This window comes from Serinus canaria, chromosome 8 (assembly GCF_022539315.1).
Source record: "Serinus canaria isolate serCan28SL12 chromosome 8, serCan2020, whole genome shotgun sequence".
Taxonomy (NCBI): domain Eukaryota; kingdom Metazoa; phylum Chordata; class Aves; order Passeriformes; family Fringillidae; genus Serinus; species Serinus canaria.
Window position 1 is genome coordinate 11,342,622 of NC_066322.1, and position 27,061 is coordinate 11,369,682.

General features: G+C 38.3%; 2 protein-coding genes across 2 annotated transcripts in view; both read left to right on the forward strand.

Moving 5' to 3' along the window:
• The window catches only part of ST6GALNAC3 (ST6 N-acetylgalactosaminide alpha-2,6-sialyltransferase 3), a 211,745-nt gene extending 189,425 nt beyond the window's left edge, over nucleotides 1-22,320 (forward strand). The window contains exons 4-5 of the mRNA XM_050977596.1: nucleotides 12,367-12,474; nucleotides 14,689-22,320. Of these exons, the coding sequence (XP_050833553.1) occupies nucleotides 12,367-12,474; nucleotides 14,689-14,875 (295 nt within the window). The 3' untranslated portion in view covers nucleotides 14,876-22,320. The remainder of the gene's footprint in view (nucleotides 1-12,366; nucleotides 12,475-14,688) is intronic.
• ST6GALNAC5 (ST6 N-acetylgalactosaminide alpha-2,6-sialyltransferase 5) overlaps nucleotides 21,783-27,061 on the forward strand; it is a 124,144-nt gene continuing 118,865 nt past the window's right edge. Inside the window, exon 1 of the mRNA XM_050977520.1 lies at nucleotides 21,783-21,796. Coding sequence (XP_050833477.1) covers nucleotides 21,783-21,796 — 14 coding nt within the window. The remainder of the gene's footprint in view (nucleotides 21,797-27,061) is intronic.

Sequence of the window (27,061 nt, forward strand, 5' to 3'; positions counted from 1 at the left end):
CCCTGGTTTAGTAAAACCCAACAAAATGTTATTTTTAAAACACCATTTAGGTCAGCTTTTGACTGAAGAGTACAGAGCACTATTTCCTTGTCAAAAATTTTTGTGCAGAATCAGAAGAGCTGCCATTAGACCTTGTCAAAAGGACAAGATAAAGCATCATTTCTGTTATAATCTGTGAGATAAACAAGAATTGTCATGTTTGGGTTCTTTTTATTTCTTCATAAGATGTGATTTAATTGACTTACTGGACTCTAGGGAGTGCTGGACCTGAACATTGCATCTTGATGGTTTTGTTTGCTTTCCCTCTAGGCCAGCTGATGTAACATGTCTTTGAATTTGTGTGACACCTACAGTTCTACCTCTCCTAGAGAAAATGTAAAGGATATCTATGAATGAGAGCTATGTATTATTATAGCTAAGAGCTATGATAATGAATACCAGCTCTCTTGTTCTCATCAAGATATAAGATAGCATCAGCACAAAATGTAACTAGAGGCTATTAAACCTATTGCCAGGAGAAAATGCAGATTAAATACAAATAAACCCAAAGTACAAATGAAAGATCTGGCTTTATATATTGTATAAGGCTTATATAATGAAAAAGAGGGAGCCCAACAAGTTTCTTTACTGTTCAATGTCATACTCCAAAGACAAATATTACAGCTAAGTTTTCAAGGAACAAAAAGCCGTGCTTTTATTCTATATTTTTTTCCTGAAAAATTAGCAAAGCCATGTAACAATTTCCTAAACTGAATACACGGAATAGGACCTACAGCAAAAACATCCAAACCACTCTTTGTGTGATCATATTCGTGACCATGTAATCACAATTGATTTTCTTGCTCTAAGACTATCATGATCCACCATTGGGAAGGAGAAGCAGACCAGAAGTGAGTTATGCTCTCTGCTGTTATTTTGGGGATTCAGTCCATACAGAGTGCCAAAATGCTGATGCCTATGCTCTGAGAACTTCCAGTGAACATATCTCTTTAGAGCAAACAGTAAAATGAAGTTAGGAGTCAATCATTCCTAAATCTCATGTATATATGACATAGATGAGACACATATATATACATATGAGATATGTATATATGTGTATATATATTAAGCTGGTTGTGTACACTTCTAGAAAGAACAAAGAAATGAAACTCCCTTTGTTGCTGGCATTTCTTTCAGTTTGGAAAAATAAATATTCTCCTCAATATTCTGAATGCTTTGTAACATGCACTTTTGCACTATTTCCTGCTTCTGGTCCTATAAGAGGATGCTCATTTCCAAAACCTTGAAAGCATAGACAAGTTTGATTATGACTTTTAAAATCGGATTTAGGTAAGGAAGTCAAATTTATACAAGCTTGGAGAGGTTTTGTTAATGCCAAGCATATCTGACTATACCTGTCTTTGTACCTTTGCAGGATTTCACATTGCCCAATATAATGTTCGTCATGGTTTTAATTTTTCCTCAGAATGGATCTCTTTTATGTCTGCTATTTACCTCCTTGCCAGAGCCACTGAGCACAAGAAATACAGTATCTACAAGATGCAGGAACTGCTTCCTTCCTTGCGCTCATGTGATATGTAATGGATGGTTTTAAGAAAGGATCTTTACTCTGTGCTTTACCTATTCATGTGTAGGATTTTGATTTCATTTGAAATGAAAGGCGTAAACCTCGGGTCTGAAAACTAATAGAATTTCTGCATTTACCTGCTGATCCATAGCCTTTAGGTTAGATTGTGTGTCAGCCAGCAGTCGGCTTGTTGAATGAAGCAATACTTTAAAACTAAAATGAAAAGATTTCTGTTATGTGTAGCCTGACACCAGATATGAAGGCAGATTTCTGCTGGCTTATTATTGGAAATATTTTCCAGTGTGTCTGATAAGCGAGACTGAACAAGCCCTAGGAAGTAGACCTAATCAGATAATGCTGACTTGCAGACCAGAAAAAAAGAGAAATGTCTTTTCCTAAGTGCTGTGCCTTCACTTGACAAGACTGAGGACAAAATGGTTGGTGTAATGGCAAAAGGCACTCAGAGAACAGGGAGTAAACCTGCTGCTTTCTGGGGGTGCCAGTTGTGTCTAAGCCTTTCCTCTTGTGTACCTTCATTGCCTGTGTCACAGAAGGTTTACATCTAAGTGCTTGAGTGCATTGGCACTCTGGAGATGGGGCATGTCAAAAGGACTGGGAGAACATCAGACTGGATCAGCTCTTCATTTTTCAGTGAGTCTAGGCATTTTTTTGGAACTTCAGAGGAGATCAGAATAAATTTATGAGAGGGTTCCCCTGAAGGATCAAGTGCTGTGTTCTGCTCAGAGTCTCAGTGCTACAAATCCTTCCTGGAAATACACTTGAACAATGAAGATATTCACAGGAGAAGCAAAATCTCAGTATGGTAACAGGATGTTGCAGGATGGAGGACAAAGGAGGGTCTTGTAGTAGTTCTTAGAAAGAGTTCCCAAAGAACTGAAGCAGAAAGATTTGTTATTTGCATGCCTAGGTATGAAGTGGTCATTACCACAGTTGGATAGTTAACACAGAAAGTTATTTAATACAACTTGAGATTCTTTTATGTCTTCAGATTGCATGTGGATAATAATTATATCAAAAGCAAACATAGTGCCACATTATTATTGCATGACAAATGTGCATACTTTTATTTGTTGACCTGAAGACATTAAGAAAAAAATTGGTGGAAGATCCTCTTTATTCTAAGGGGTTTTTTAAAACAGCTCAGCTCTTGGTTTGGTACCTTAAATGTCTCTGCTCAGGGAAAAATGAATTTAATTGCATAAAACCTACTCTGCAATGCTTTTTCCAGGGAAAAGATTAAAGTTTTAAATGGATTGAGTGTCCCTGTAAGTATATTCACATTCATACGTGTCTGGACTGAACATGCCATCTGTGGTTTCTCTTTTATTTTTTCTTACTGTATATTTGGAATTCAAAATAACATTTATTTTGTGAGGAAAAAAAATCAATAAATCATTTAAGTTGTCCTACACTTTGTATAACTAATTGTAATTAGTATAATGTCTTTGTTGGCAAGGGCTTATCAGGCACATAGCATGAAGAGGCAAAGAAAGAGCTTTATAAAGAATGATGTTGTTTTGTAAAGCTAATTGTGACACTATCTCTGCTATTGTGTGTGATTGAACTTTTAATTTTTAATGTGGAATTCCTTCCAGTAGTGTAGCTCCTACTGTTACCTGAGGTTCTCTGGAATGTAACCATAGAACAGATTTTAGTCAGTTCTAGGTTTTACAGTTTGGGGCCAAGAGGATGTAGTCTAGACTTGAGTCAGCTAAATTGTGGCAAGCGGGTTGCAGTTTCCAGTTGTAATGAATTAACTTTTTTTAATGTTTGTTATGCAAATCTTGTCGAGAAAAATTTAATTAACTGTGATGTCCTGAACTTGGTGCCAGGGGAGCAGCCAGGAGCTCCTCTGATGGGTCCTGTCACATGTGTGGCCTTCAAGGAGCTGCTTGCCTGCACAATTCTGTGGTAACATTGCCAACTCTTAACTAGCTGATACTGGGAATTGCTGAGAAGATGATGTTACTAAGAGCAGTAAAATGTGGAAGAGAAATGAGAGCATTTGTTTATAAAGCAAAGGACCACTGTCCCACTTCATGAATCCCACTTCACTCGGGTTCACTGTAAATATCTGTTCCTGGTGCTAGCTGAAGTGCTCACCATTCTTGATACCTAGGCATTAGTTTAGGCTGACAGTGAGCTGCCTAGGTGATTAGTATGATGATTCTTGTGTTTATTATTCTCAAAAAGCTGGATTGCGAAAGACTTGGAAAATTAACTAATTTGCTACTTCAGTTGATAGCAGAGAAGCCATAAAAATTCTGGTTTCAAGCATTTAACTGCCACTCTAATAAGTATGGAGATTTTTCTCAAAGCTTCCACTTGTATTATTAACCTCCTGCAGACTATTCAATGAATATTGGAATAATATATTCTGAAATTGTCCAGTGTTGAAGAATCTGTTCAGTGGGATAGTAGGAAATGAACTGTGACCCCTGGTTCCTCTTCCTGTGAGCTTCTCTGTGGCAGTCTCCTGCTTTTCTGAACTCTTTGCTATGCCATGCATTTTCTAAAGGATGCCATCTGAGAGAGGAACTTGTGCCATTCTTGGTTCTGCCAAATGTGTTTGCCCGCAATCAAGGTGTTGCCTCCAGGGTAGCTATCAGAACCAGTGGCTGCTGGCATCTGGCTCTCAGAAGACCCTGCTGCATAAATATAGTGACTTTGGGGGAACAGAAGGGGAATGACAAAAGCTAATCCTGGGTGCCCTCGGGATTAGGGACCCTATTCTTGATGTGAGGCTTCAATTAGACTTCAACCTCTCCTGCCCACAATGTGCATGAGCAAAAGATGCCCTTCAGAAAGCAACCTGCTATGTAAGCCAAGCAGTGGAGGAGTTAGAGGAAGTTTCAGTAGCTCAGATATGAGGATTATTTGCTTCTTTCTTGATATTTAGACAGAGGTGAGTTAATTAAGAAAGCAGTGAAAGACTTGATCCTTTTTGATGGAAAATAGATAGTAAGCAAGACCCTAATATTGATACTAAACCATAATATGGCACCCATATATGTATGTGTGCTTCATTAAAATGTATGGCAAAAAGGAAAAGAAAAAAGAGCAAAGAGAAATATTTTGTTCCTTTTATACTTTAAGGAAAAGTTAATCTGGAGAAAGTTACAGTAATAAAAGGGAAGGCAACATCTGTGTTAATTAGCAGTTAATCTTCAAAGCTTGACTGATGGGTTACTTTATGGCCTTTTGCAATTGCATTAAAATTCAGACCCACGCAAGTTCTATTTTTACCTCCTTTTTCCTTATCAGAATAATTTGTCTGGATTTAAGACTTCATTTTTGCTAAAAATATTGATGTTCCATAATCCAAGATGAACTTTTGGTTAGTGCAAACAGGCAGTGTAGAGAAGAGCTCTGTGGCTCTAGATGCACTTCCAGAGAACGTGGCTCTGTGATGTGGTGCAGTGCAAGGGGTAAGGACAGGTACGTTCTCCAAAGGATCTGTTTCTCTTGGGTATTTGAATGATAAGCTCCTTGGTTCACGAACTGCTGTGTGTGTACAGTGCCTTGCACAGTGAGGATTCACAGTGCTGCTGTAATGTAAATAATCAGTTAGTAATTTAGCAACAAATTAGGAATGAATTTTAGAATACTTGGAAATGCTCTTCTGAATACCAGGGCTGGGGGGAGAAGAGTTGCTGATAGAGGAATGTGCACTGATGAAGGTCTAATCTATGGAGTTTGAGCTCTCTTTTTCCAGTGAATATTACCTGTTCAGAAGAAAAACTTACAGTTAACATTCTGGCCCTCCATAAGCTTTTTTTCATATGGGCATCAATCCTGGTAAAAAGCAAAGTTCTCAGATAAATGTGAAATGTGTGAAGAACAATGTATCATCACCTTCCCTTCCACATCAATATCAAAGAGGTAGTGCTTGAACTATTACAATAACTGCAGACTGTGGAAAATTTGAAAGGGTATCAGCTGATGTACATCAGTGTGGGTTCTGTCAGCTGAGTATCTGGTCCAGTGTTCTTCCCTCTTAAATGAACAGAGTTAGAGTACAATCCCATGCTAGCTATTCTTTCATTTTCACCATAGCAGTAAAACAAAATATCTTTATAAAAGCCTCTCTCACATCCCAGTGTCACAGAAATACAAAGTTGCATCAAGTTTTCAGTTTCAACATAAAAACGACCAAACCTAAAAGAAATGTTTTTATGAAAAATTTAAGCTGCTTTCAGACAAGGTTAGATGAACTCCTTTCAGTATCTTGTATTGAGACGGTAAGAGCTAATCAAGAAATTTCTTCTGTATTCACCTACAATACATTTCACTAAAATATGCAGCTAGGAGTAGTGAGTGCCCTTTAATACCAAAAGAAAAGGGTGGGAAAGCCTCCTTAATTAAATCTCTTCAGGGATCCTGGATTAACTGCAGCTCTGTTTAGTTTATATCCTCCCTGTAGAAAAATGTGCAGACCCAAGACAGCAAATATTGATTTAAATGGAGATGCAGGGAAAAGGCCCTGTTGTCTTTTTTCTTCCACTTGGCACAGTTTTTAGTTTTGATTCATTTTTGGTTACAAAGGATGAAAATCTAAATCCTTCTCTACTCCCTTTCACGCTGTGTGAAAATATTGAACCAGCACTCAGCAAACTGGATGCAGCTACTGGTGAAGAGGAGAGCACATAAAGCTGCCCTACAGACAACTGTGGCACCAGCCCTGAAACCTGTGCCAGGCTTTCAGCTGTCACTCCCTTTGTCACAGCCACCAGGGATTGCAGTAAGTCTTCAGCCCAGCATAGTCTAGTAAGAGGTGGGGAACAGTGGGACAGGGTTGCACCATGGTGCCACAACCAGGGAAATTTTGGCATCACCTGCCATTTGATTCAACCACTGTGAGCATAAGTAATTGTCCTGTGGAGCAAGTGCTCTGCTGCCATTGACCAGAGGAGCTGCATTTCCTGATAAACAGTCTTCCTAAGCATGGCATGAATTTTACTCAGGTGATTTTTGAAAAATGGCTGTGTAAAGATGCCAACAGTTTAGCCCCCAAACCTGATTACATGAATTTAGTTTTCCTTTGTTCTAAACATAATTGCATGTTTGTAATGGGTGACATTTCTGTGCATCCTGTCCTGATTCAAACATACATTTTGTTCATCAACAAAATCCAAGTGCAAATGGAGATGTGTGGAGCCATGCCCTTCTTTCTGCACGGTGCAGCTGCAGGAGGTCGAGGTTGTTTGTGATTGTGCATAAACTGCTCAACTGCAGACCCCAGGGGACAGGAGCAACCCAGGCACTCACAAAAGGCATCTTCTGCTGATAACCTGAGTGCAGGCAATAGCATGGGCTGTGGCTCCAACCACAGCCTGTACTCAAGAAAAGGAAATAAAGAATCTTGACTCAAGAGAAATCAAGAAAATATGTATTTCTGGAAACAAGAGAGAGTGGGGAAGGAAAAAAGTTTGAAATTGGGATTTACTGTTCTATAAACAGTTTGCACCAAGACCACAGTTCTTATCTGAAGACTCAGTGCGACCTGTAGAAGCCCAGTAGCTGTAAGAAATTCATCTACCAATTCATGTGGAACTGAAATGGACTCTTGTCCCTGTCTTCCATTGGTGCAGTATTAATATAACCAGAAAGCAAATATTTCTGGAGATTAATTGAACAGTATGCCATCCAACTGCAGCTTCTTTTCAGGATTCACAATAGGGATGATCTACCAAGAGTTTGGGCTGGCTGGAGTGCATCCCTTCTCCATACCCAGGTAGATCTTGCTGGGCACAGTCACTGCCTGAATCTGGAATGTGGTCTGTGCTGTTCATAATGCATTCCACTTGTTTGAGCTTTGCATAAAACTATACATGATGGCTAATAAAACATCTGTCCATGAATAAATGTTTCACTTTTCAGAATGACCTGAAGCAGGATGTGTGAGACAGTGTGCTCACTGCTAGAGGGGCACAGCTGTTTATTATTAGATGTCCTGCACCATTATGGAATGCAGAGCAAACATGGATACACTCACACACACACAGACATGTACAAAAGAATGAATAATTATGATAAATGGCTGCCTAACAGGTATCTTTATAATGCAGAAATAGCAACCATTTTTACCAGCTAAAATCAATTCTCTCTGCTTGCATCTTCTTTGCTCTTCTTGTGCTCTTTTTACTTCTGAAAGGATGTAATGAAATAATTAGCAACAAAGTACCATGTCTTAGAGAAAACGGAAATAAATCCAGGCTAGAGCAGATATTCTGCAGGATTTAGAGTTTTGCCCTCCTCCTGTACCAGAGGTGCTTTCTTTACCCCTCTCAAAAAAACAGCTCTCTGGCAAGACAAGTGTATGTGCTCCTCAGAGGAGAGGTGAGAGCCTTGCTGTTCTCTCAGGGGTGGGTGCATTTTTCTGCCAGCTCATTCCAGTCTGTCATTTACAAACCTACATCTGATGTGAAGAGAAAGGCATAGACCAAAACTGTGACTTGGGGAATGTGGGTGTTTAATTTGGCAAAGCAGAAGAGTTTTACAGCAGCTGTACTCAGAGATGCTTCTTCAGGAAAAAAAAACAACAACAACAAAAAAAAAAAAAAAAAAAAAAAAAAAAAAAAAAAAAAAAAAAACAACCACCCAAAAAAAACCAACCAAAAAACCCCCCAGAAGTCTCAGTCAACATAAGTACAATGGAAGCATTAATTTGGTTAGTATAGAATTGGGTAGTGGCTCACCAGTATGCACTGGCAGATAAATTTCCTGTATTTTTAGTTGTAAGGCGATATAATGTGATTCAGCAAAGCAGAAACCCAGGGAGAAAAAAAGGTGATTGTCTTTAACAAGGGAGTGCAGAGGGGACTTGTACCTTCTACCCTCATTCCCAAGGACCTGTCACAGGTGAGGCTGACACAGGGCAGGTGACAGAGTGCCAGGCAAAACCAGAGTACCCTGACCCCCTCCCAGAGGATTAATGGTCTCTTGACGTACCATAGATAGAAATAAGTTCCAGAGACAATTCTACCTGAACATAGCCTAAGTTAATTCTGACATATTTTTGAAAATATTTCTGTTTATTTTGAATCATTTTAACAAACCTTTTTGTTGGAAGGGCATCTCACATTATAAAGCCTCTACTCTGTGTATTATAGGTCTCTTATTTAGACCAATACTCTTATTTATACTTGTTTATTAATCAAGAGGCCTGACAAGCTGCTGCAAATAAAGCTGCTGCTGATTCAGTAGTTTGGTAGGAGAGTCATCTGAGGATTAGATTCTATAAACAGCCTTTATGAAAGGATATATTTTTTTGTCAATTAATTGGCCTGGAGAATTTTGTCATTTCAATCTGTCACTGTTGAATTTTACTTTACTGCAATATTTTGAAATTAAGTCAAAAAGGAAAAGTGTCTATCTAATGCTTTTGGCAAGCTCTCTGCTAATTAATAGCTTTTTGAAGTACTAAATTTCCTCGGTTTTATCTTAATTAACACTCTTAATTGACCTTCTGTGATCTCTAGTTTCTCCCAAAGGAATTGAAAAATAGACTTCTAAGTTCTTTTCTGCATTCAGATTGACATGCAATTGCTTGTGTAGACATCTTCTCTGCCTTCACAAACGTTTTTTTCATTTTTATTTTTTACCACTGAAGTCCCCACTGGAAATTACAGTCCATTGAACCATAGAACTAAAATTGATTGTGCACATAAAAAATCCTGGAACAATTGAATGAAGAAAAGAACTTCCTGGAATTTGCGCTAAAATCAGAACTCAAGTGACAACAAAACTTTTACTCGATTTGAACTCACCTGCCCTGGATCACCAAGAAAATATTTTATGTTCTTCCATTTACCCCCAGTGACAGGAAGAATGAGTTTTTCCTTCATTTAGCCTACATCAAAGCACAGTTATAGATGTCGAAGAAGATGAATTTCAGTTGTCAACATTTTTAGGGTGCATTCTCCATTCCAGCTTCTTTATATCAATTTCTTATTCTATTTTATTTTTTTTTAATATATATAGTGGAAAGTAAAGCTGAAGAGCCCTGTCTAATTGCTTTTATTTTTAACTAAATTTTAATTAAAGCTTTATGTGTCATGTATTACAACTCTAGCAGTCCTAAAAGTGCATTTTACTATTTTCTTCTGAAATATAGAATGCAAGTCTCTTTTGTAACATGTTGTGAGAAACTGTAGTCAGTTCTTTCTGCTGGAGTTTGTGGAAGGCATTACTAAAAATGCAAATTCTATGTTTTGAGACTTGAAACTTTCAAGTAACTATTAATCTTGGAGCTTACTTTTATATTCTGAGATTAAATAATGACGTTTTAAGCACTTAAACCTTCACTAAGAGCAAGCTAAGCAAGCATATACTTCGTTTCAAGCATTTTAACTAAGTTGATTCCACTGGTCTTTTCATGTCTTTAATGTTAAGCATATGCCTATGTACTTTTCTGAAATGGTGGATGGTATTTAGCAGAGTGAATTACAACCTATAACTATCATTTCGTTCAGACCACTAATAAAGTAGGAAGTATGCAAAATAAGGTTCCATTTTTAAGGTAAACAAAGTAACTATTTGTGAGCATTGCCCTTTCATTGCTGCATGCAGCTGTAAATCATGTCTTGAAAGCCAAGCCATCTTTTTAAAAGTGTACTTTGAAAAACAGTGCATTATTTTCTCCTGAGCTGTTGAGACAATTTCCTGTCCAGATCTGGTACCCCATCAATTTTATACTATGAAAAAAAGTCTCTCTGAGCCATAGGAAACAATTTTGGGATTGTTGCACATACGTATATCACAATGGATCTGCCTGCTGTAGTTCTGCAGATGATGTTTAACAAACTCCTGTTTACTCTATTTTGGAATTAATGTCCTTCTTCCCCCAGACTTGTGTGGTTACATAGCCTTATGCTACACATAAATGGAGGATTTTTTTTATTTCCTATGTGTAAAATTTGAAATTTGAGTGCAATTACAGTAGCAAGAGGAACTCTTTTTCTAATGAGTCTCAAAACCCCCTGACCAAGAAACATGTAAAACTCTCCTGTAGAGAGGGAAATTGAGTGCACAGTGTTAGCATAATAGCAAGGGCTGAGACATTGCTTTGCACTACAGTTTTATGGGATGATATTTTAAAAGGTGTTCGGAGATTTATGGCTTTTTAGGGACAGCTAAAATTGTTTTCGCATTTCTAATATTGCTTTCATTAGAATTTTGAAAGCATGTTTATGGTATCAGATTGAATTTTAAGGTGTTACCAAATCATCCAGAATCTCCACTGCTTAAGTATATTCCCTCGTATCCCTGTGTATCTTCAGAGGAAAAAATGGGATGAATATAAGTGCTTTGGTTTAAAGTATATAATCTGTATTCTGTCATGTACTTCATCTCCCAGGGAAGGTACCTGGGAACTCACTCTGCTGTTTTTATTTATCCTGCCAGTGCAGTATATAGATGAGAGGACTGAGGTCCAATGGTGTTAAAACAAGACATGAAATATTGATTAATTCTTTTTTAAAATTCCTTTTTCCTCCTGAGTATAGCAAATTTCAGATGCTGCTGTCAATATAGTGCTCTCCAATAAACATCCATTATCGGAAGGGTCCTGATCTTCATCGTGTTCTTATAAATGGTTATTATGATTCTAAAATCCTTTGAAAGCTCAAGGCCAGTGTTTTCCTGGTGCAAGAGCAGAAAGCAAGTTAGAAGCAATGCAGCCTTTTATCATGGCAGAATGTTATTTTGAAATAACATGAATTGGATTGGGAATTCTCCCTGCTAGACAGTGGCAGAACATTCTGGTTGAAGAGATGAAGATCCTGATGGGGCAGATAAATACCTGTACACTTTCATGGCTATAAACATGTCCAGAAAAGCAGCACAATTACAGTTGGTTTCCACCTAATGAAACCTGGGTTTGACATCCTGCCTTTAGTTTCCACTTGTCGTTCTTCAGTTTAAGTTAACCCTTTATTTATTATTTCCTGTATGAGTTTTACAAAAGCAACTAAAGAGATTCTTAACTGTTCCCCCAAGGGAAAGGATATTTCAGGAAAGCCAGGGATAGAAGTTCACACCAGCTCAACCATGCACAAATCTGGACTCCAACCAGTTCATAAGCAGTAAGGGCTGAGTGTGCTCTCCCTACTGGTGAGGTTTGAAAGCAGTGAGTCTTGTATGCCCAGGTTATCTGGGTAACTCCATTGACTCCCAATCCCCCATTGGTAACATTTGTGTGCACTATCCTCGTGTGGTTTTCTCTCTGCTATGGTAGCTCGAAAAATGATAACACAAAATTACGTACAGAGATAGGCACAGAATTTTGGTTTTCAGAACCTTGTATTTGATCATTTTGTACCAGAATATCCTTGGAAGTTTCATTACTGTTTGAATTTTCAGGTTGAGGATAGCCCACTGCAGATTAAGATTTTGCTTGCAGAAGAAGATAGTGCCTACTCATGAGAGCACAAGACAAATTCCAACACTTTGTGTTTTTGCAAACTTTATCTTATTTTACAAACTCCACTAATTGCTATCTTTCAGATGTGAAAATAAATTATTTTCTGTTTTACTGGAGAAGCATTGTTTGACTTCAGGTATTTAACATGTTTTTTTTCTGCTGTGGACAATAGCTGGAGGCCCCAGGCTGGGAAGAATGGGAGCATATCTATAAAATAATTCAAAGTAATTGTATGGTTTTGACAGATTGTCAAGCTTCTTAATGCCTTTTGTCCCAGGCGATAGATTTGATTTCTTTGATAAAGTGTTGATAATTTCTCATTGCAGTTTGTTTTGTGTATGTTGTATTTTTACAGAGTCCAGTCAGGTTCATATCTCAGCACGGGTTGGTTCACCTTAATTTTGGCTATGGATGCCTGCTATGGAATTCACGTCTATGGGATGATAAATGACACCTACTGCAAGTAAGATCATAGAAAATTATTTTCATGCATCTACAATTCTGATGTCTTGTCAAAATTTCACAATTGATTTTAATATCATAAATCCAAAAAATGGATCAGGCAGTCATTTCCCAGTGTTTTGCATTGATGTGACACTATTGTCAGCATATTCGCTCCTGATATGGCATGTGCTGTTGATAAAATAAAAACATTTACAAAATCTAACATCAGATGTCATAAGAGCTATTTTTAAACAAAAATCTTTTGCAGTTTCTGATTTAGCTGTAACCAGAGTATGCTCATATTCTTTTCATAAAATGTACTTGCTTCCATTGCTAAAACAAATCTATAGAGGAAAAATCTAATACATTGTTTTCTGAATACCAAATACACCTGGAAGTGAAATGAAATGATTAGCCCAGGATAGTTACCTGAAATTACATTTCACTACCATTGAGCAACCTACTTGAACTTTCTCGGTTATATATGGCTTGTTTTGAGTAGTAGAGGGTTCTAATTAGATAATAAAACAAGTCCTGTGAGCTTTATCACCATAAACTGACATAAATTCCAGCCAACTACTGTTGGTGACCTTACAGTGACAGTGGATTAATCCTATGGTCAGAAGTATAACTCTAAACACAATTTTTAAAAGTCCAAGTTAAATACTTTAATCTACTGTGTATGATAGAAAAATATAAAAGGAAACTATTCCTCATTCATTCAGAAAAGCAGGAAATGTCATGAGCAATGTATGGTACTAGTACATGCACATCTATTCTTCTGTACCTAAGCTGGCCCAAGTCCTGCATGTAACCAGTCCAGTGCATCATGAGCTCCTAAAGTCATCCTTTGTGCAGATTCTCACTCCACATTCTGTGTCACTCCAGTGTGAGACTCATTGCTGGCAGAACCTAAAAATTGTCACAAACAACAGAATTTGAGTCACAGCTGTTTAATTAGGATATCTTAACATTAGAGGCTGACTTTTTAGAACTTGCAGATCTCACTGATTGAGTCATCCAGATGGAATGAACAGAATGAACATATGTTGTTCTTTGTTTATGAAAACACACAGTAGGCACCCTGGGATGAGGGGTGACAGGACTAAGGTTGTCCTCAGAGAGCTCAGCCAAGCTGGCATTGCATAGCCCTGATGTAAAATCAGTCAACAGCATGACAGCACTGCTGGCAGCAGAGAAGGATGTCCCCTTTCAGCTGTGATTCTGACTGGATTACCTAGTTAAATTGGATGTTACTCTTATAACTGCCTGTTCAGCCAGTTCAAGAACCAGTTTCAATAGCTAGGATATCCAGTGAGAAGACTTTGCTTGGAGAGGGAGCCTTGTGGCTGAGTTAAACAAAATGTGCAGTGCCCGTAGGAGCCAGCCCATCAGCTTCTCACTGACTGGTGTGATCAGTGTATGCTGAGAGCTACACTGAGCTTCTTCTGCCTTTGGAAAACTCCTAGAAATCATGATATGATGAAAGCCCTTACAGTTTAGCAAAGGAGTTCAAGTGCTGACACATGGACAGGATTTCAGGTCATTCATAGAATTGTTTAGGTTAGGAAAGACCTTTAAGATCATGGAGTTCAATGTTAAGCCAGCACTGCCAAGTCTGCACTAAACTGTGTCCCAAGGGCCACATTTGCACATCTTTTAAATGCATCCAGGGCTGGTGAGTCAACCACTTTCCTGGGCAGCCTGTTCCAGTGCTTGACATCCCTTTTGGTGAAGAAATTTTTCCAAATATACAATTTGAACCTTCCATGATGCAGTTTGAGGCAATTTCCTCGTGTCCTGTCACTTGTTCCTTGGGAGAAGAGACCAACCCTCTCCTCATTACAACCCCTCTCCAAGCAGCTGTAAAGAGTAAGGTCCCTTCAGAGCTTCCTTTACTCCAGGGTGAAGACTCCCAGCTCCCTCAGTCATTCCTCGTGGGAGTTGTGCTCCAGACCCTTCACTGGCTCCTTTGTCCTTCTCTGCACTCACTCCAGCACCTCAGTGTGTTTTGTACTGAGAGACACAAAACTGAACAGGGAATTTGAGGTGTGGCCTCAGCAATGCTGAGAACAGGGCACAGTCCAGGGCTGTGCTGCTGCTGTGCTGCCCTGCTCCTGCTGGCCACACTATTGCTGATCCAAGCCAGGATGCTTGTATCTTGTATTCAGGTGTGTTATATATTTCTGTTATTCTTGAAGACAGTACTGAAGTGTATCTTTCTTCTCCCCAGGTCAGAAGGCTTTCGCAAAGTTCCCTACCACTATTACGAGCCAGGAAGAGATGAGTGTGAGGAATACTTTCTCCATGAAAATGCTCCATATGGAGGCCACAGGTTTATCACAGAAAAGAAAGTATTTGCTAAGTGGGCCAAGAAGCACACAATAATATTTACACATCCCAACTGGACAGTGTCTTGATACTGGTTTACTTAACTCTCCCTTAACAGCATATTACAGAGATGTCTCAGTTTACAATAGTTTTGCTTACATCTGGCTGGCCTTTCTCAGCCTAGGTAACACTAAACTAAAAACCAGAAGACAAAGAGGGTGGTGATTCAGCTGTTAAGCAAAATTAATCATCTGTGGAAGGCAGACACATTGTTTGTTATTTCTTAGGGTTTTAATCCACACTATGCACTTTATACTTTAACTGGATTTTACTTCAAGGCAGGAGCAGTTAAAGACAGATGAGACTTCCTGTATATACAGGTGCACACAGAGAGCATGGTGGTCCTTTGAAAATTGTCCATCATCTCAGATATTTAAAATTATTATTTGTAGCTCATTTACTGTACTAAAGCACTAGTTCCATTTGTGGTATCAGTAGAAATTTTCAACAAGAGAAATCTGAGGAAAAATACAGACCTCCAGGGTCCGGGAGCGAGTAAATTTTAAAAAACAACACCTGAATATATTGATACACAGTTTATTGTGAGCACTTGCATATATGGTAAAATTAGAGATGAGCTAAGCATGGTTCTTGAGCTGTACCCAGCTGTTGAATGAGAAGATACTACCTACTCAAGACTCCTGATTAATTCATAACTTCTGAAATGCAGCTTCCTTCCACCTTGGTCAGTCTGCACCATCTGGGACTGTGTAGTTTGTGCTTTTTGGAGCTGTTGTCCCACACTTCAGCTCCAGCAGAATGACACTTGGCAAAGATTGTGTTTTGCAGCCCATGATGAACCTTTGGCTGTTGTACCAAGCCTGCTGTAGTACCCAAGCTGGTGAGTGTAAAGTTGTCTCATTAATATCTCCATTTACTCCAGTTGTGCATTTGACTTGCTCCAACATCCAAATAACAGTATTTTGACAGTATTTCCCATGCAGGCATCATAATTTATTCTAGATCTCCGGTTTCTCCATCTTTAAAAACAAGGATAGTGTCTATCCACCTCACAAGAGAGTTGTGAGGACTAATTTAATTTAATTTAAAGCACTTTCCTAATGCAGAATGCTCCAGATCATTTATTCTTAACACAAAAACAATGGTACCTGTCATTTATTCTTGTCTGTTGGGTATTTGAAGAAAGTGACAATGTGTCTGGCTCTGATGGCAAATTGTTCTGTGCATCCGCTTTCCTACTGAGGATAATTTGTAATGCTGAGTTCTATCAGCTTGTATTGCTTCAGATGAAGTTGAAAGAACTCCCCATCTCACAGTACTATCTGCACATTAAAAGGCAGTTCAAGAATCTTAAAATATACTCATCTCTAGTTTAAGTTTGTATTTCCAAGCTTACTGTCATGGAAAGTTTTCAACTGCAGCAGACTCATTTGTAATATGACCATAATTCAAATACACATGTGGGTTTTATTTAAACTGTATTTAAAGTAATGCTTTAATTTTAGAATGTGTCCTATGAATATTTTAACATCGAGAATGTCAGATTCAACACTGTAATAGCCAATACTGTGAACACTTGAAGGAATTATGTGTGGAACATGTCACACAGGGTTTACTCACACTACTTAAACATTAACCAACAGGAAACTTTGTATGCTTTTGTAAATCAAGAAAAGGGGAAAGTAAAAAACTATTTTTACATGTAAGTATTTGTATACTGACTATTTCCTATTGTATATTTGTATATATAAATCTATATTTTATATGTTCATTGCATATATATTCTCTCATCAACTGATTCAACTCATAGGATGGGGAGGAAATCAGTATTCCTCCTCTTGATCATTGGTTTCTTGTTCCTGTTGGTAGGTGATTCCAGGGTATAATCTCTGTTGCCTCTTCTATTTTCTACCATAAATGCAGCTCTCTGATTTTATTTTTTTATATAGCTCAGCTTTCACTGCTTTCTTTAGTACTCTAAGTATTCATTCTGGTTGTCAGACAAAGGCTGGGGCCATGCTTCTGATCTTGGATAAACATCTATATTCAAACACAGGCTTTGTCCCAGGTTTCTGGCATGACTTTATGTCTCACCTTCCTGTTTAGAAAAAAAGAACAATAGTATTTTCCTACTCCCTTTCTTGACTGACTTTCTTGAGATGTTGAGATGAGTATTCCCGTTTTCAACTTATTTATATAAGGCTTTGAAGAAAAGGTGCCCTAAGTGTCTGAAGCTTACAGGCAATGCTGTGACGTACAAGTAATTAAAAGTGGCTGTTTCTTGTCCCTGGAGTTTAAATCAGTTGTATGCTGATACAACATGGGATGAAATCAAAAGCAGAAAAAGGGTCATGGTTGGAAGAAGAGCTGTTGTAGAAAAAACAGATTTATCACCTTGCATCTGTTCAGTTCACATAGGTGGCTGGATATATGGAAAGGTAATAAAAAATTGTAAGGCAGGATTTGAAAAATTCAGGACATACAGAATTAGGGAGAATGTTCCACACATATTTTACAGGGCAGCCTGGGAAATCCTATCATTCCCTTGAGGGAAGAGGAACTGCAAGGAAGAACATCAGCCAATTGAAGTTGTATTTAGAAGGTTTCTGGGTTAATAGAAAACTGCTATGAAAGTGCTGCACATGGAGATTGTTTGGACTGGACAGACTTCCATGGAAGTGTCCTCATGAAGCAGAGTGTTTGTGCCCCTGGGTGTTTCTCCCCAGTGAGCATAAGGATTCTGCCTGAGTTTGTTCACCCGGTTTTTAAGCTTGAGAAAGTTTTTAAGATGATTAATACTTGCCAATTCACCATAAACATGTTGCAAAATATGTGCTTCCTTCTGAAGCTCTTTGAAGAATGCTTGCATGCTGCATGAAACACTATCACAGAGGATAGCTAAGAAAAATACAATTCTAAGAACATCTAAATGTACACAAAATTGAGAACACAATTAGAGTTTGGGTGTCACAGAGCAAAGTAAAGGTGTTACTCTCTGCCTGCATTTGCACTTAGAGCAGATCCACATCAGAAACATTGCAGCAAGGCTTCATTCATACTAGAAAAAATGAACATCAGTTCCCTTATTTAAATGAGCTTGTCTTTAGCATAAGTTAAATGCCTATTTACATGATTTTTATTACATGAGTAAGTAACTGTGACCACTGTGTTAAAGATGGTTCTACAAATAAATTACTTAGTTGAAATCTGTTAAAAACCAGCTGTGGTACTAAAGAAAGAATGTCAGTACTTGGATGTGTATAAGGGATTTTGGTGGTTCATCTTCTGAGAGCAGTTAAGAAAACAGCTGAGAATCACTTATTAATTCTTTAAGATAAAACTACTACAGTTTGCCTGAATGTAATCATATCCTAATTGCTTATTCATTCAAGCAGTCCTCTTTTAATCAAATACTCATGAGTATAAAACAAGCAGGGAGTTTACCTGAGGATTTCAAAATGTATTTTCACGTTGCTGCTAATAGAGGAATGCTCAAAAATAGTTTGGCCATTTTTTTTGCCATCAGTGAGCTGAGTAGTCATCAAAAGTTTCTTCTAAAATGTAGGGGAGATTTAAATAAACTTTTTTTATAAAAAGAGGGGAAGGCATAAAAAAGGAATAAATGGCTTGGTTTTAATAAACATTTAAATGTAAATATACTTTATGTTTTATGTTGCATTACCTTCTGACTTTTTATTTTCAAAGCAAAAAGTTTTAAATCGGAGCAGAAAATTTCATTTAAAAATATCTTTTTGACTGGCTAATTACTATTCATACATAATTGACTGAATAAAATAGTGTTGTTTTTTCTTTCCAAACTGACATAACAGACATCATCCCAACCTTTTCATCCCTATTAGATGTCCAGATCACATCCTTCTGCTTATTCCAAGGCCTCTTCTCAGAAAGAAAAAAATTAGTTGATATATCCAGCCTAATTCCCTTTCCATCTGGGCTGGGAGGCTCCATCTGCAGACTGCTCCTATCAGTTACATCAGTAAATAGGGAGGACTTATGGAGAGCTCTACTTAGGAGCAGATGGTGTTCCAACTTCTAAAAAATGCCCCTAAAGTGCTTTAGGCAAGGAGTATCCATTGATCTCTCTTGGAAATACTTTACTAAAGTGTTCCATTTCTTCAAATGCCTTTAGCTCCTGTGTAGAATAATTGTCCTACTCTCTTGAGTAGGAGTTAGCAGCAGTGGGAAAGCCATGCCCTTTACAGGAGAAAATGGAGGCAAATTCTGTGTTGTTAAATATTTGCACATAAACACCACCAAGGGTGAAGAAGTCAGCCTGACACAAGTTATCTGAACACTCACTGATTCAGGAATCTCTGAGGACTCTCTTCAAAACTAATGGAAGTGGCTTTGGCAAGTTCATGAATACAGCACCTACCCCAGTAAAATCCTTGCACTCTTGGGTGCCAGGGTAAGCAGTGTTTTGTCTGGCAAGTACCAAAGCACAAAATGCTTTGCAGAATTAATAGAGAAGCCCATCCAACTCTTGGAGGGCTGATGCTCATGGTCTTCCATTATTCACGTGCTAGTGGGCTGGACTGAAGTCAGAGCCCACAGAAAGATAGCTGGCAGCAGAGCACAGATGCTCAACCAGAAAATATGTCCAGGTAAGTAGGAATAAATTAATCCCTTGTGAATTATACCTGGATGGTGCTCTTAGTAAGCAGAAAATCAGAAGCACGTTACATATTGATGCTTAGAATTTGCTGTGGTTTTTCTGCATGTATGTCAGAAATAGTGTCTTTAGTTGGGCTGAAGCAAGCCTGGGGTGTGTTCATGGTGAACCTTAGGGTACTCACAAGAGTGAACCTTGGTGATCACACAGGAGCTGTCTGTGGGCATTGTGATGTACTGTGAGCAACAGATTTACTGAAAAAAGTCCTGGTTTTCCTGACTATATTTAGTTCCTTTGGGGAGGAAACGTTTCATTTTCAACAGATGTGTTTTGTTCTGTTCCCTCTTTCCTGAGAGGATGCACAGGGATGAAACTTATCCATAGAGGAGTGAAGCCAGCCAGCAGATTGATTTCTATTTTTCTGGCTGCTGCTGTGATGTGTATAGCTAAAGTCATAGGGAAGGGGGAAGCTATTTGTAAACCTTGTCTAGTATATTCTACAGGAGATTGTGTGTCTGTTCTGGATTAGAGTCTCCTAGGCAAACCCTCTAAAAGGGGCTGAAGGAGAAAGAAAAAGTCTCTGTCCATTGAATGACAAGACTTCTGTGGAAGCCATACTAACATGTGTGGCACATCTGGGCCTGCTCCCCTAGCTTTTGTAGGTCCCCACCCAGCTGCAGCTTTGGGCCCTTTCCAGACTCAGTGGAGAAGAATTCTCCATATGACTTAGGCAGCCTGTGATCCACACCAAGCCTGCCCATCCTCCCCTTCTGTGGACCAGCAGAGTGCTGGATCTGCCCTGGGGCTGCAGTGTCACAGCAAGGACACACTCCCCAGGCAGCAGCAGGATTTGCTTGGGGCACAGTCTCACCTCAGGTGCTGAACTCAGTTTCTTGGAATATGATAGGAAAGGTATCACTGGGTTCTGTTATTGTTTGTGTTTTTAACTCACAAAGAGTTACTGTTTCATGGGTGTCTTGAACAGCTGATTTCATGTCTTTTTTTGCATTGCTTGCTGCTGTTTCTGGGAATTCCTCAAAATATGCAGCTGTCAACATCTGCCACTGCTGTTCTAATTTACTGGAAAGAGACTGTAAACTTGAACTAATGCATGTTCCTACCATGTATTATGCATGATAGCATGTTATACATTATACATTTTATTCTCCACTATAATAAATAATGTAAGTTTTGTGTTAACTTAGTTCAAGCAGCAGAAGTAGTACTTTTTCTTTTTCTCATATCATATGTTGCCCAGAGCACTTTGCTCTGTAAATGCCATTAGCAGCTGGCAGCAAATAAACTGCTGAAACAAGTCAGGAAATAATTACTAAATTTGACATTTTTCACTGAAATATCAGAAATAGTTCAGCTTGCTTTAGTGAACCTACTCTGGCACTCACAATCACAATTCTGTGTTCTGTTCTAAGGAAATCTCACATCCTGAGTGTAACTTGGGAATGACTTTTTTGACACAGATGTTCTTAAGAGGTTAGAAGAGCAATGATCCCAAAGTTTTTTATTTATGGGAGTATCTTTTCAATGGAAAGTGAACATGTAGAAGATTGGCTAAGATACCTGCAGAGTTTTTAATAATTTTGCTACTGAAAATAGTATTTCTGAAGATGGTTGCTACTGAAAATAATATTTCTGAAGATGTTTGAAGGAAAAACAAATTGTGTGCTCACTGCTCTTTTGGCTGATGACCTGCACCCCCCTCATACACAGACACACTCGCACACAATGCAAACACACTGAGTGTCTGCAAACACAATGGGTGTCTGTAGGGAAGGTCCCTTTTTTGTCAGGTAGGGGCAAGTAAGAACAACTGAAACTGATCTACATGGTAAATACAGCTTATAGTACTTGTTGATTAATGTTTATTCTGTATATTTCTAAAGCCTGTGTCTGTGTTAGCAAAGAATTAGCTTAGCTGGATAGGATCTGTAGCCTGAAACTGTTGGTGCTAAGGACCTGATCTCCACACTTATCTCTAGTTTGATCCCAGGGGCTGAATGCCACTAGTGATTGGAGCACTTCTTTTGCTTCCATCCAGAAGGAGTCTGGTGCACGTGCTCAGGAACACTCCATCGTGCAAACTAAAGCTCATTAAGTGAGGCCACTGTACTGCACTGTCCCACAGGAAAGTGGAATTCCTGCTAGACCATCTTATAACTCAGGCTTTGCAAGGATATTTTTTTCCATGGGTATTTTTCTTTCAAATTTAAGATCTGATTCCTCCTGTCAGATCATGGGAATCAAGGGCTCCTGATTCTTCTTAAATTTACCATCCAAATGTGCTCCATAAATCAGGAGTGTGATACAGGACAAAGTGATCCAACATGGGTACAGCATGGTAAGTGCTTTGTTTGATGAAGAGTTAATGTGATTCTGCTCGTGGATGTAATTTTATCCTGAACATGCTGGGTGCTTGCTAATGCATGCATTGTTTTTATATACTGCAAGACACATAAAAATTCCCTTAATCATTTTCCCAGGGTAATTTTGTTCTTGTGGCCTTCCAGTTGTATCTGTATATGTGTGCATATATGCATTTATATACAGTGTGCAAGCATTCTTCTGTTCTTAGAAAGTTGCTACTATATGCTGCTAACATAAACTTTTTAGGTGGTTCATGTTACACAATTTATTATTTGTATTCTTTGTTTGCCTTTTGTAATGCTGACAAGTGTATTGATAGCAGATACCACTGTAGACTAAGAAAAACTTTCATACCATTTATACTTTGTATGTTTTGCCATGTGTTTTTTGCTATATGTTACTTAGTTTTTGCTCCCATTTGAAGAATGTGCTTCTGTGTATTTGCAAAATTGTGCCTGGATTATTTTAAAACATAAATAAATGTATACAATTTTCAAATTGTCTGACATAATTTATGCATGATTTTGTGCAAAATACTTTTATTGTTGTTTATGTATACGCCACTATAATAATATCTGACACTTCACTGAACCCAAGGAAACAAAGATCTTTTTTCTCATAAGTGTTATAAATCAACTGCACAAACTTTAAAGACATTTTAAGACATCTGCCCTAAAAATATTCAGTAATGCTGGGTAAACTCAGCCACAAAACCTGCACTTGCAATAACTCATGATTGTATTTCTGTAAAAACACATTGCAGGCACAAATGCATGTTGTGGAAAAGGTCCATTGGATCTGGTTCATAAAGGGCATGGCCTTGCCAGAGTGTGGATGTCTTGGGAGTGAAGCCACTGGAACCCCAGGAGGAGCCACTGAGCACATGCTTGAGAGCTGTGTGAGTTTGAAGGGCTGGGGGAGAGATCGCGTTTCAGGAAAGGGTGCAAACCTGTACTTGCTAACAGGAGTCTGAGGGGGACCTACATAACTTTTGTTCCCCAGTGGACCCCATGGTGCTAAGGAAGGAAGGGAACTAGAACTCGTTCAGCCTCTGGTCTCTAACTTTGCTATTTTCCTGTTCCCAGCTAAGAACATGATTAACAAGCAACAGCTTTGATCTGTAAATGTTAACTTGGTCTCTATGTGCTGAAGTAAACATATATAGAGTAGCTGGGTTTGTGAAAGGACTGGAGATTCTGGGTTTATTTGTCAGCACTGGCATACGTAATGCAGCAGCTGTTACCACCTAATTTTGGGGCAGATTCTGGTATATACCACTGAGAACTGGGCTATATTTTGTCAGCTACCAGAGTAAGGGAAATGAAAAAAGTATTTCTGTGATAAGGATAAGACTAAATAAAGGGAAGCAATGCTTTTCACATGCTCAGTTTTGAGGGTCCTTCAAGTCTGATATGCTGCCAAGGGGCTTGTTAAGAATTTGTGTGTTACTTTTTCAGGCATACTCTCTGTATTAACCGTAATGTTCACTTCAGAACTATTACAGTGTGAGCTCTGAATGCATATTAGTAGCATGATGTAATATGGATTCATTTCATCCCTTTTCCATGCAGGATGGTTGGATATATTACTCTTGAAGTACATCCAGACATGATAATAGAGACATGGAATGTGAATGTGAGTTAATTTTACTGTTTGTCATGGGACCAGATAATCAAATAAAAAATAGTTTAAAATAAAATAGTTAAAAATAGTTTGAAAGCTCTTAGAGCTTTCAAAGCCCCATAGAATAGCCAGCCTAGACTCCTGAAGCTTTTGCTCCTGTGGCTTTACATTTGGATCCTATTTTATTAGTTTGCACCAGATTACCCAGTAATATTTTGTCAACAATCTCAGTGATATTTTCTTTTTATTACTGATTTCTTCCGTAATGACTGAGTATTCTGTGAACCTTTGTGTTTTCCTCTAAATTACTGATAAAATTGAACTAGTGAATGCCCAGAAAGCTATCCCAGCAGAATACCTATTCTATGATCATTCCCCATTTAAATTGCAATTTTGAAATGTCAGTTAACCAGTTTTCCATTCCTTTAATGTGAGACATGTCAATTTTGTATTATCATGTTTTCTTAACTCAAATGTCATGAATACCACATCAAATGTCATATAGAATCCAAGTGTATCAACAGTGTTGTCTTTCACTTCTACTCACAATTGGAAAAAAAGCCAGCAAATGTGTTTGACAGTATCTGTTTTCCATATTGCGCTTAGATTGGCATTTAGCATATTTCTCCTCTTTAATTAGTTAGTAATTGAGTCCCTTGTCAGCCATTCCATTACTTTACTCCAGATCAATTTTAGACTGACAGGACTGTAATTATCTAGGTCATTAAGTTTATCCTTCTTAAATATTAACACAACATACGTTTTCCTCCATCTTTCTGGAACCTTCCCAATTGTTCCAAGACTTAGCAAAAAGCAGTACTAATAGTACTGGAGATTCTGCAGTCAGCTCTTGAAAAACTCTTGGACACAACTTACTTGATGTTTCCTACACAAGTACACAAGTGTTTCTTATTTTTCTTACTTTAGTGGCTTCCATTTAATTTTTTTTTTCTTTTTTTTTTTTTCTTGTTGCCTGGTAGTTTATCATCTTCACAGAGTATCATCAATTGCCTGTCTTTTCCTGAAATACTGAACACAAATACTTATTGAACACTTCTTTTTTGTCTTCATTACTCTTAACAAATCTTCCACTACAGTCTGATAAAGAATGGTACCATGGTCAGGATTCCTAATGATTTTGAAAAATAATGTCCTTAATTCTCTGGACATAAATTTCTCCTTACAACTTGGCTACACTTACTGGAGGAATTATATATGTAATGCCTTAGTTCTACTCTATATTCAGTGTTATTAACCTTCTTTTTTAATTTCATTGATTTACAATTAAGTGGAGGTTTTTATTAACCCTTTGATCTAGATAATTTTTGAACACATACAACTTTCTTTCCTGATTTTTAAGCTAATAAACGTTTGTATTTTCCAGTTATTGAACTGTTTTCCCTCCGAGCTGATTCTCCTTTTCCATAATTTTCAGGTTGGTAAAAAGACTGCACCATCTATATAACTGTGGGCTTTGTTCTCTTTCTGCCCAGAAAGAGCAATCAGGTTATCATCATAGCCACTAATATTAATTTACTTCTCTGACCAAATGCTTCTGATATTTTTTCATTATTTCTGAGATGCTGTCTGACATAAAATTTTCATTCTTGAAGAGTTCTCCATTTTGGTTTAAGAAATGTTCATATAGAATGTTCAATAATTCAGCAGAGGTACTGGCATCAGGAAGCTTCAGGCAGATGTTGGGCAGGCTGCAGTGTCAGATGATTATGCAGCCTTTTTGCTCCTACACATTACAGAAGGTGCAAATGCATCCAGTCATCCTGCTGTCTTCTGTGATTTGGTGATTTGCAGACAGCAGCTACTATCCCATCTAGTGTTTTATCTGTTAGAGTATTGATCCATTGCATTCACATCATTTGCTTCTGAGCTGCCAGTGTCCTGAAAACAGACTGTGGCTCTTTTACTGTGAAGTGCCACTCTTCTTCTCCATCTCTCTACTTGATCTTTCCAAAAATAGGTTATAACCATTGATTTTAATGTTTCAGTTAAGCAGTTCTTCCCATGTAATTTCAGTAATACCTGCTACACTGAATTTATAAATATGTAATTTTAATGACTTTCATTTTTTTACCCAGACTATCTGGTATTGTTTTCTAGAAAATCTACTACTTTTGCATTCTTCATGAATTTTGGTTTTGCCATCTTAATTTTATCCTGAAAGACTAGGGGTTTTTGGTTGTATTTGTTTGGGTTTTTTAAAATCAGTTCTTCTTTTAGTACTTATTTTTAGCCTCTTTCCTAGCAGGCTGTTTGCCTTCCTGCAGAACAGGAGACCACCTAAATGGTGCCATCCTTTCACCTGCATCAAAAGACAGATGCTGCATGTTCAGAATCTTTTTTTCCTGTCTTCCTTCATTCACCAGCCAAGGATAATATCCTGGAGGATCACACATTCTTCTTCCTAAGCAATGTCCAGGGTTCCCTGACCTTGTCTGAGATCTGTGAGACAATCCCTGAGCAGCAGAGCCACTGATGCATACAGTCTTTGCAATCATCTTCAATCTCCAGCCTTTTCCCCAAACTGGTTGTGCTACACATGATCCCTAACTGTCCTTTTTGGAAAAACACTTCTGCCTCCGGAGAATTCTGGGATTTGGGTGGGTGTGATCTGGAGATGGAGGGAAGCTGTCTGTTCAAAGGAAAGTGTAGGCTGTGCTAACACATCTGCTCAGACCCTTCTGTTTATGGTTGCCCAGAGTAACCAGACCTCTGGGGGCTGCTCAGTCCCTGGGCTAGCAGCTCCCGTCTCTCCTCAGGACTGGCAGAATTTGGGAACTAGGGAATATGGGTTCTGAGACGACATGTAAAGTGAGCAAAGGAACTGTCAAAAAATGAAACATTAAGATTTGGCTTGTTTTGTCATAAAATTGATCCAAATCTGCATCTTTGTATGGGGGATTTAAATTACAATCAGCTGGCACTCTTCACTGGCAAAAGGAAAACATTCTGCTGGAGAATTTGTGATTAACTCTTCTCCTGTCCAGAGGAGAGCTATCTAAATTAATTGTCTTTGACAGGTGAGGTCTGTCCTCATTTTGGTACAGGAGATAAGGTACTGGTTACGACACAACTGGGTAGATTTGCACAGCTTTTTAATTACAACAAAAGCACTTATCACAAATGTCTTGTAAACTGAATGTCAACAGTGCTTGGATTGCAGCTGCCTGGCCTTGGGGTTTGACAGCTTCCCTCTTTAGTACATGATGAAACATTATCCTGCATTCTGTGACCAACTTTGCCTTCAATCTGTTTTTATAGTGCCTTATAGTTCATCAAGCCCTACTGCATAGGCCTTATTTTGAGGCAAATCAGATCAGTTTGCTCTCACATTGCCTTTTTTGTCAGCACTCTAGAAAAGATGCTCAGTTCATTGATCTGACACTCCAAGTTGCATTCTTCATCATCTTAGTGACCTGATTGATGAAAGACACATGATGTATGGTGATGTCACCGAGTAAAAAGTCTGATTGCTGCCTTGTCCTGTGTATGAGTTCTGCAGAACTGGGAAGGGAGCTAAGCAAATGCTTCCCCTGAACATACTGTATAGAAACCAAAAATCTTCCAGCACCTATTTTGCAGGATAAATCCACATAAT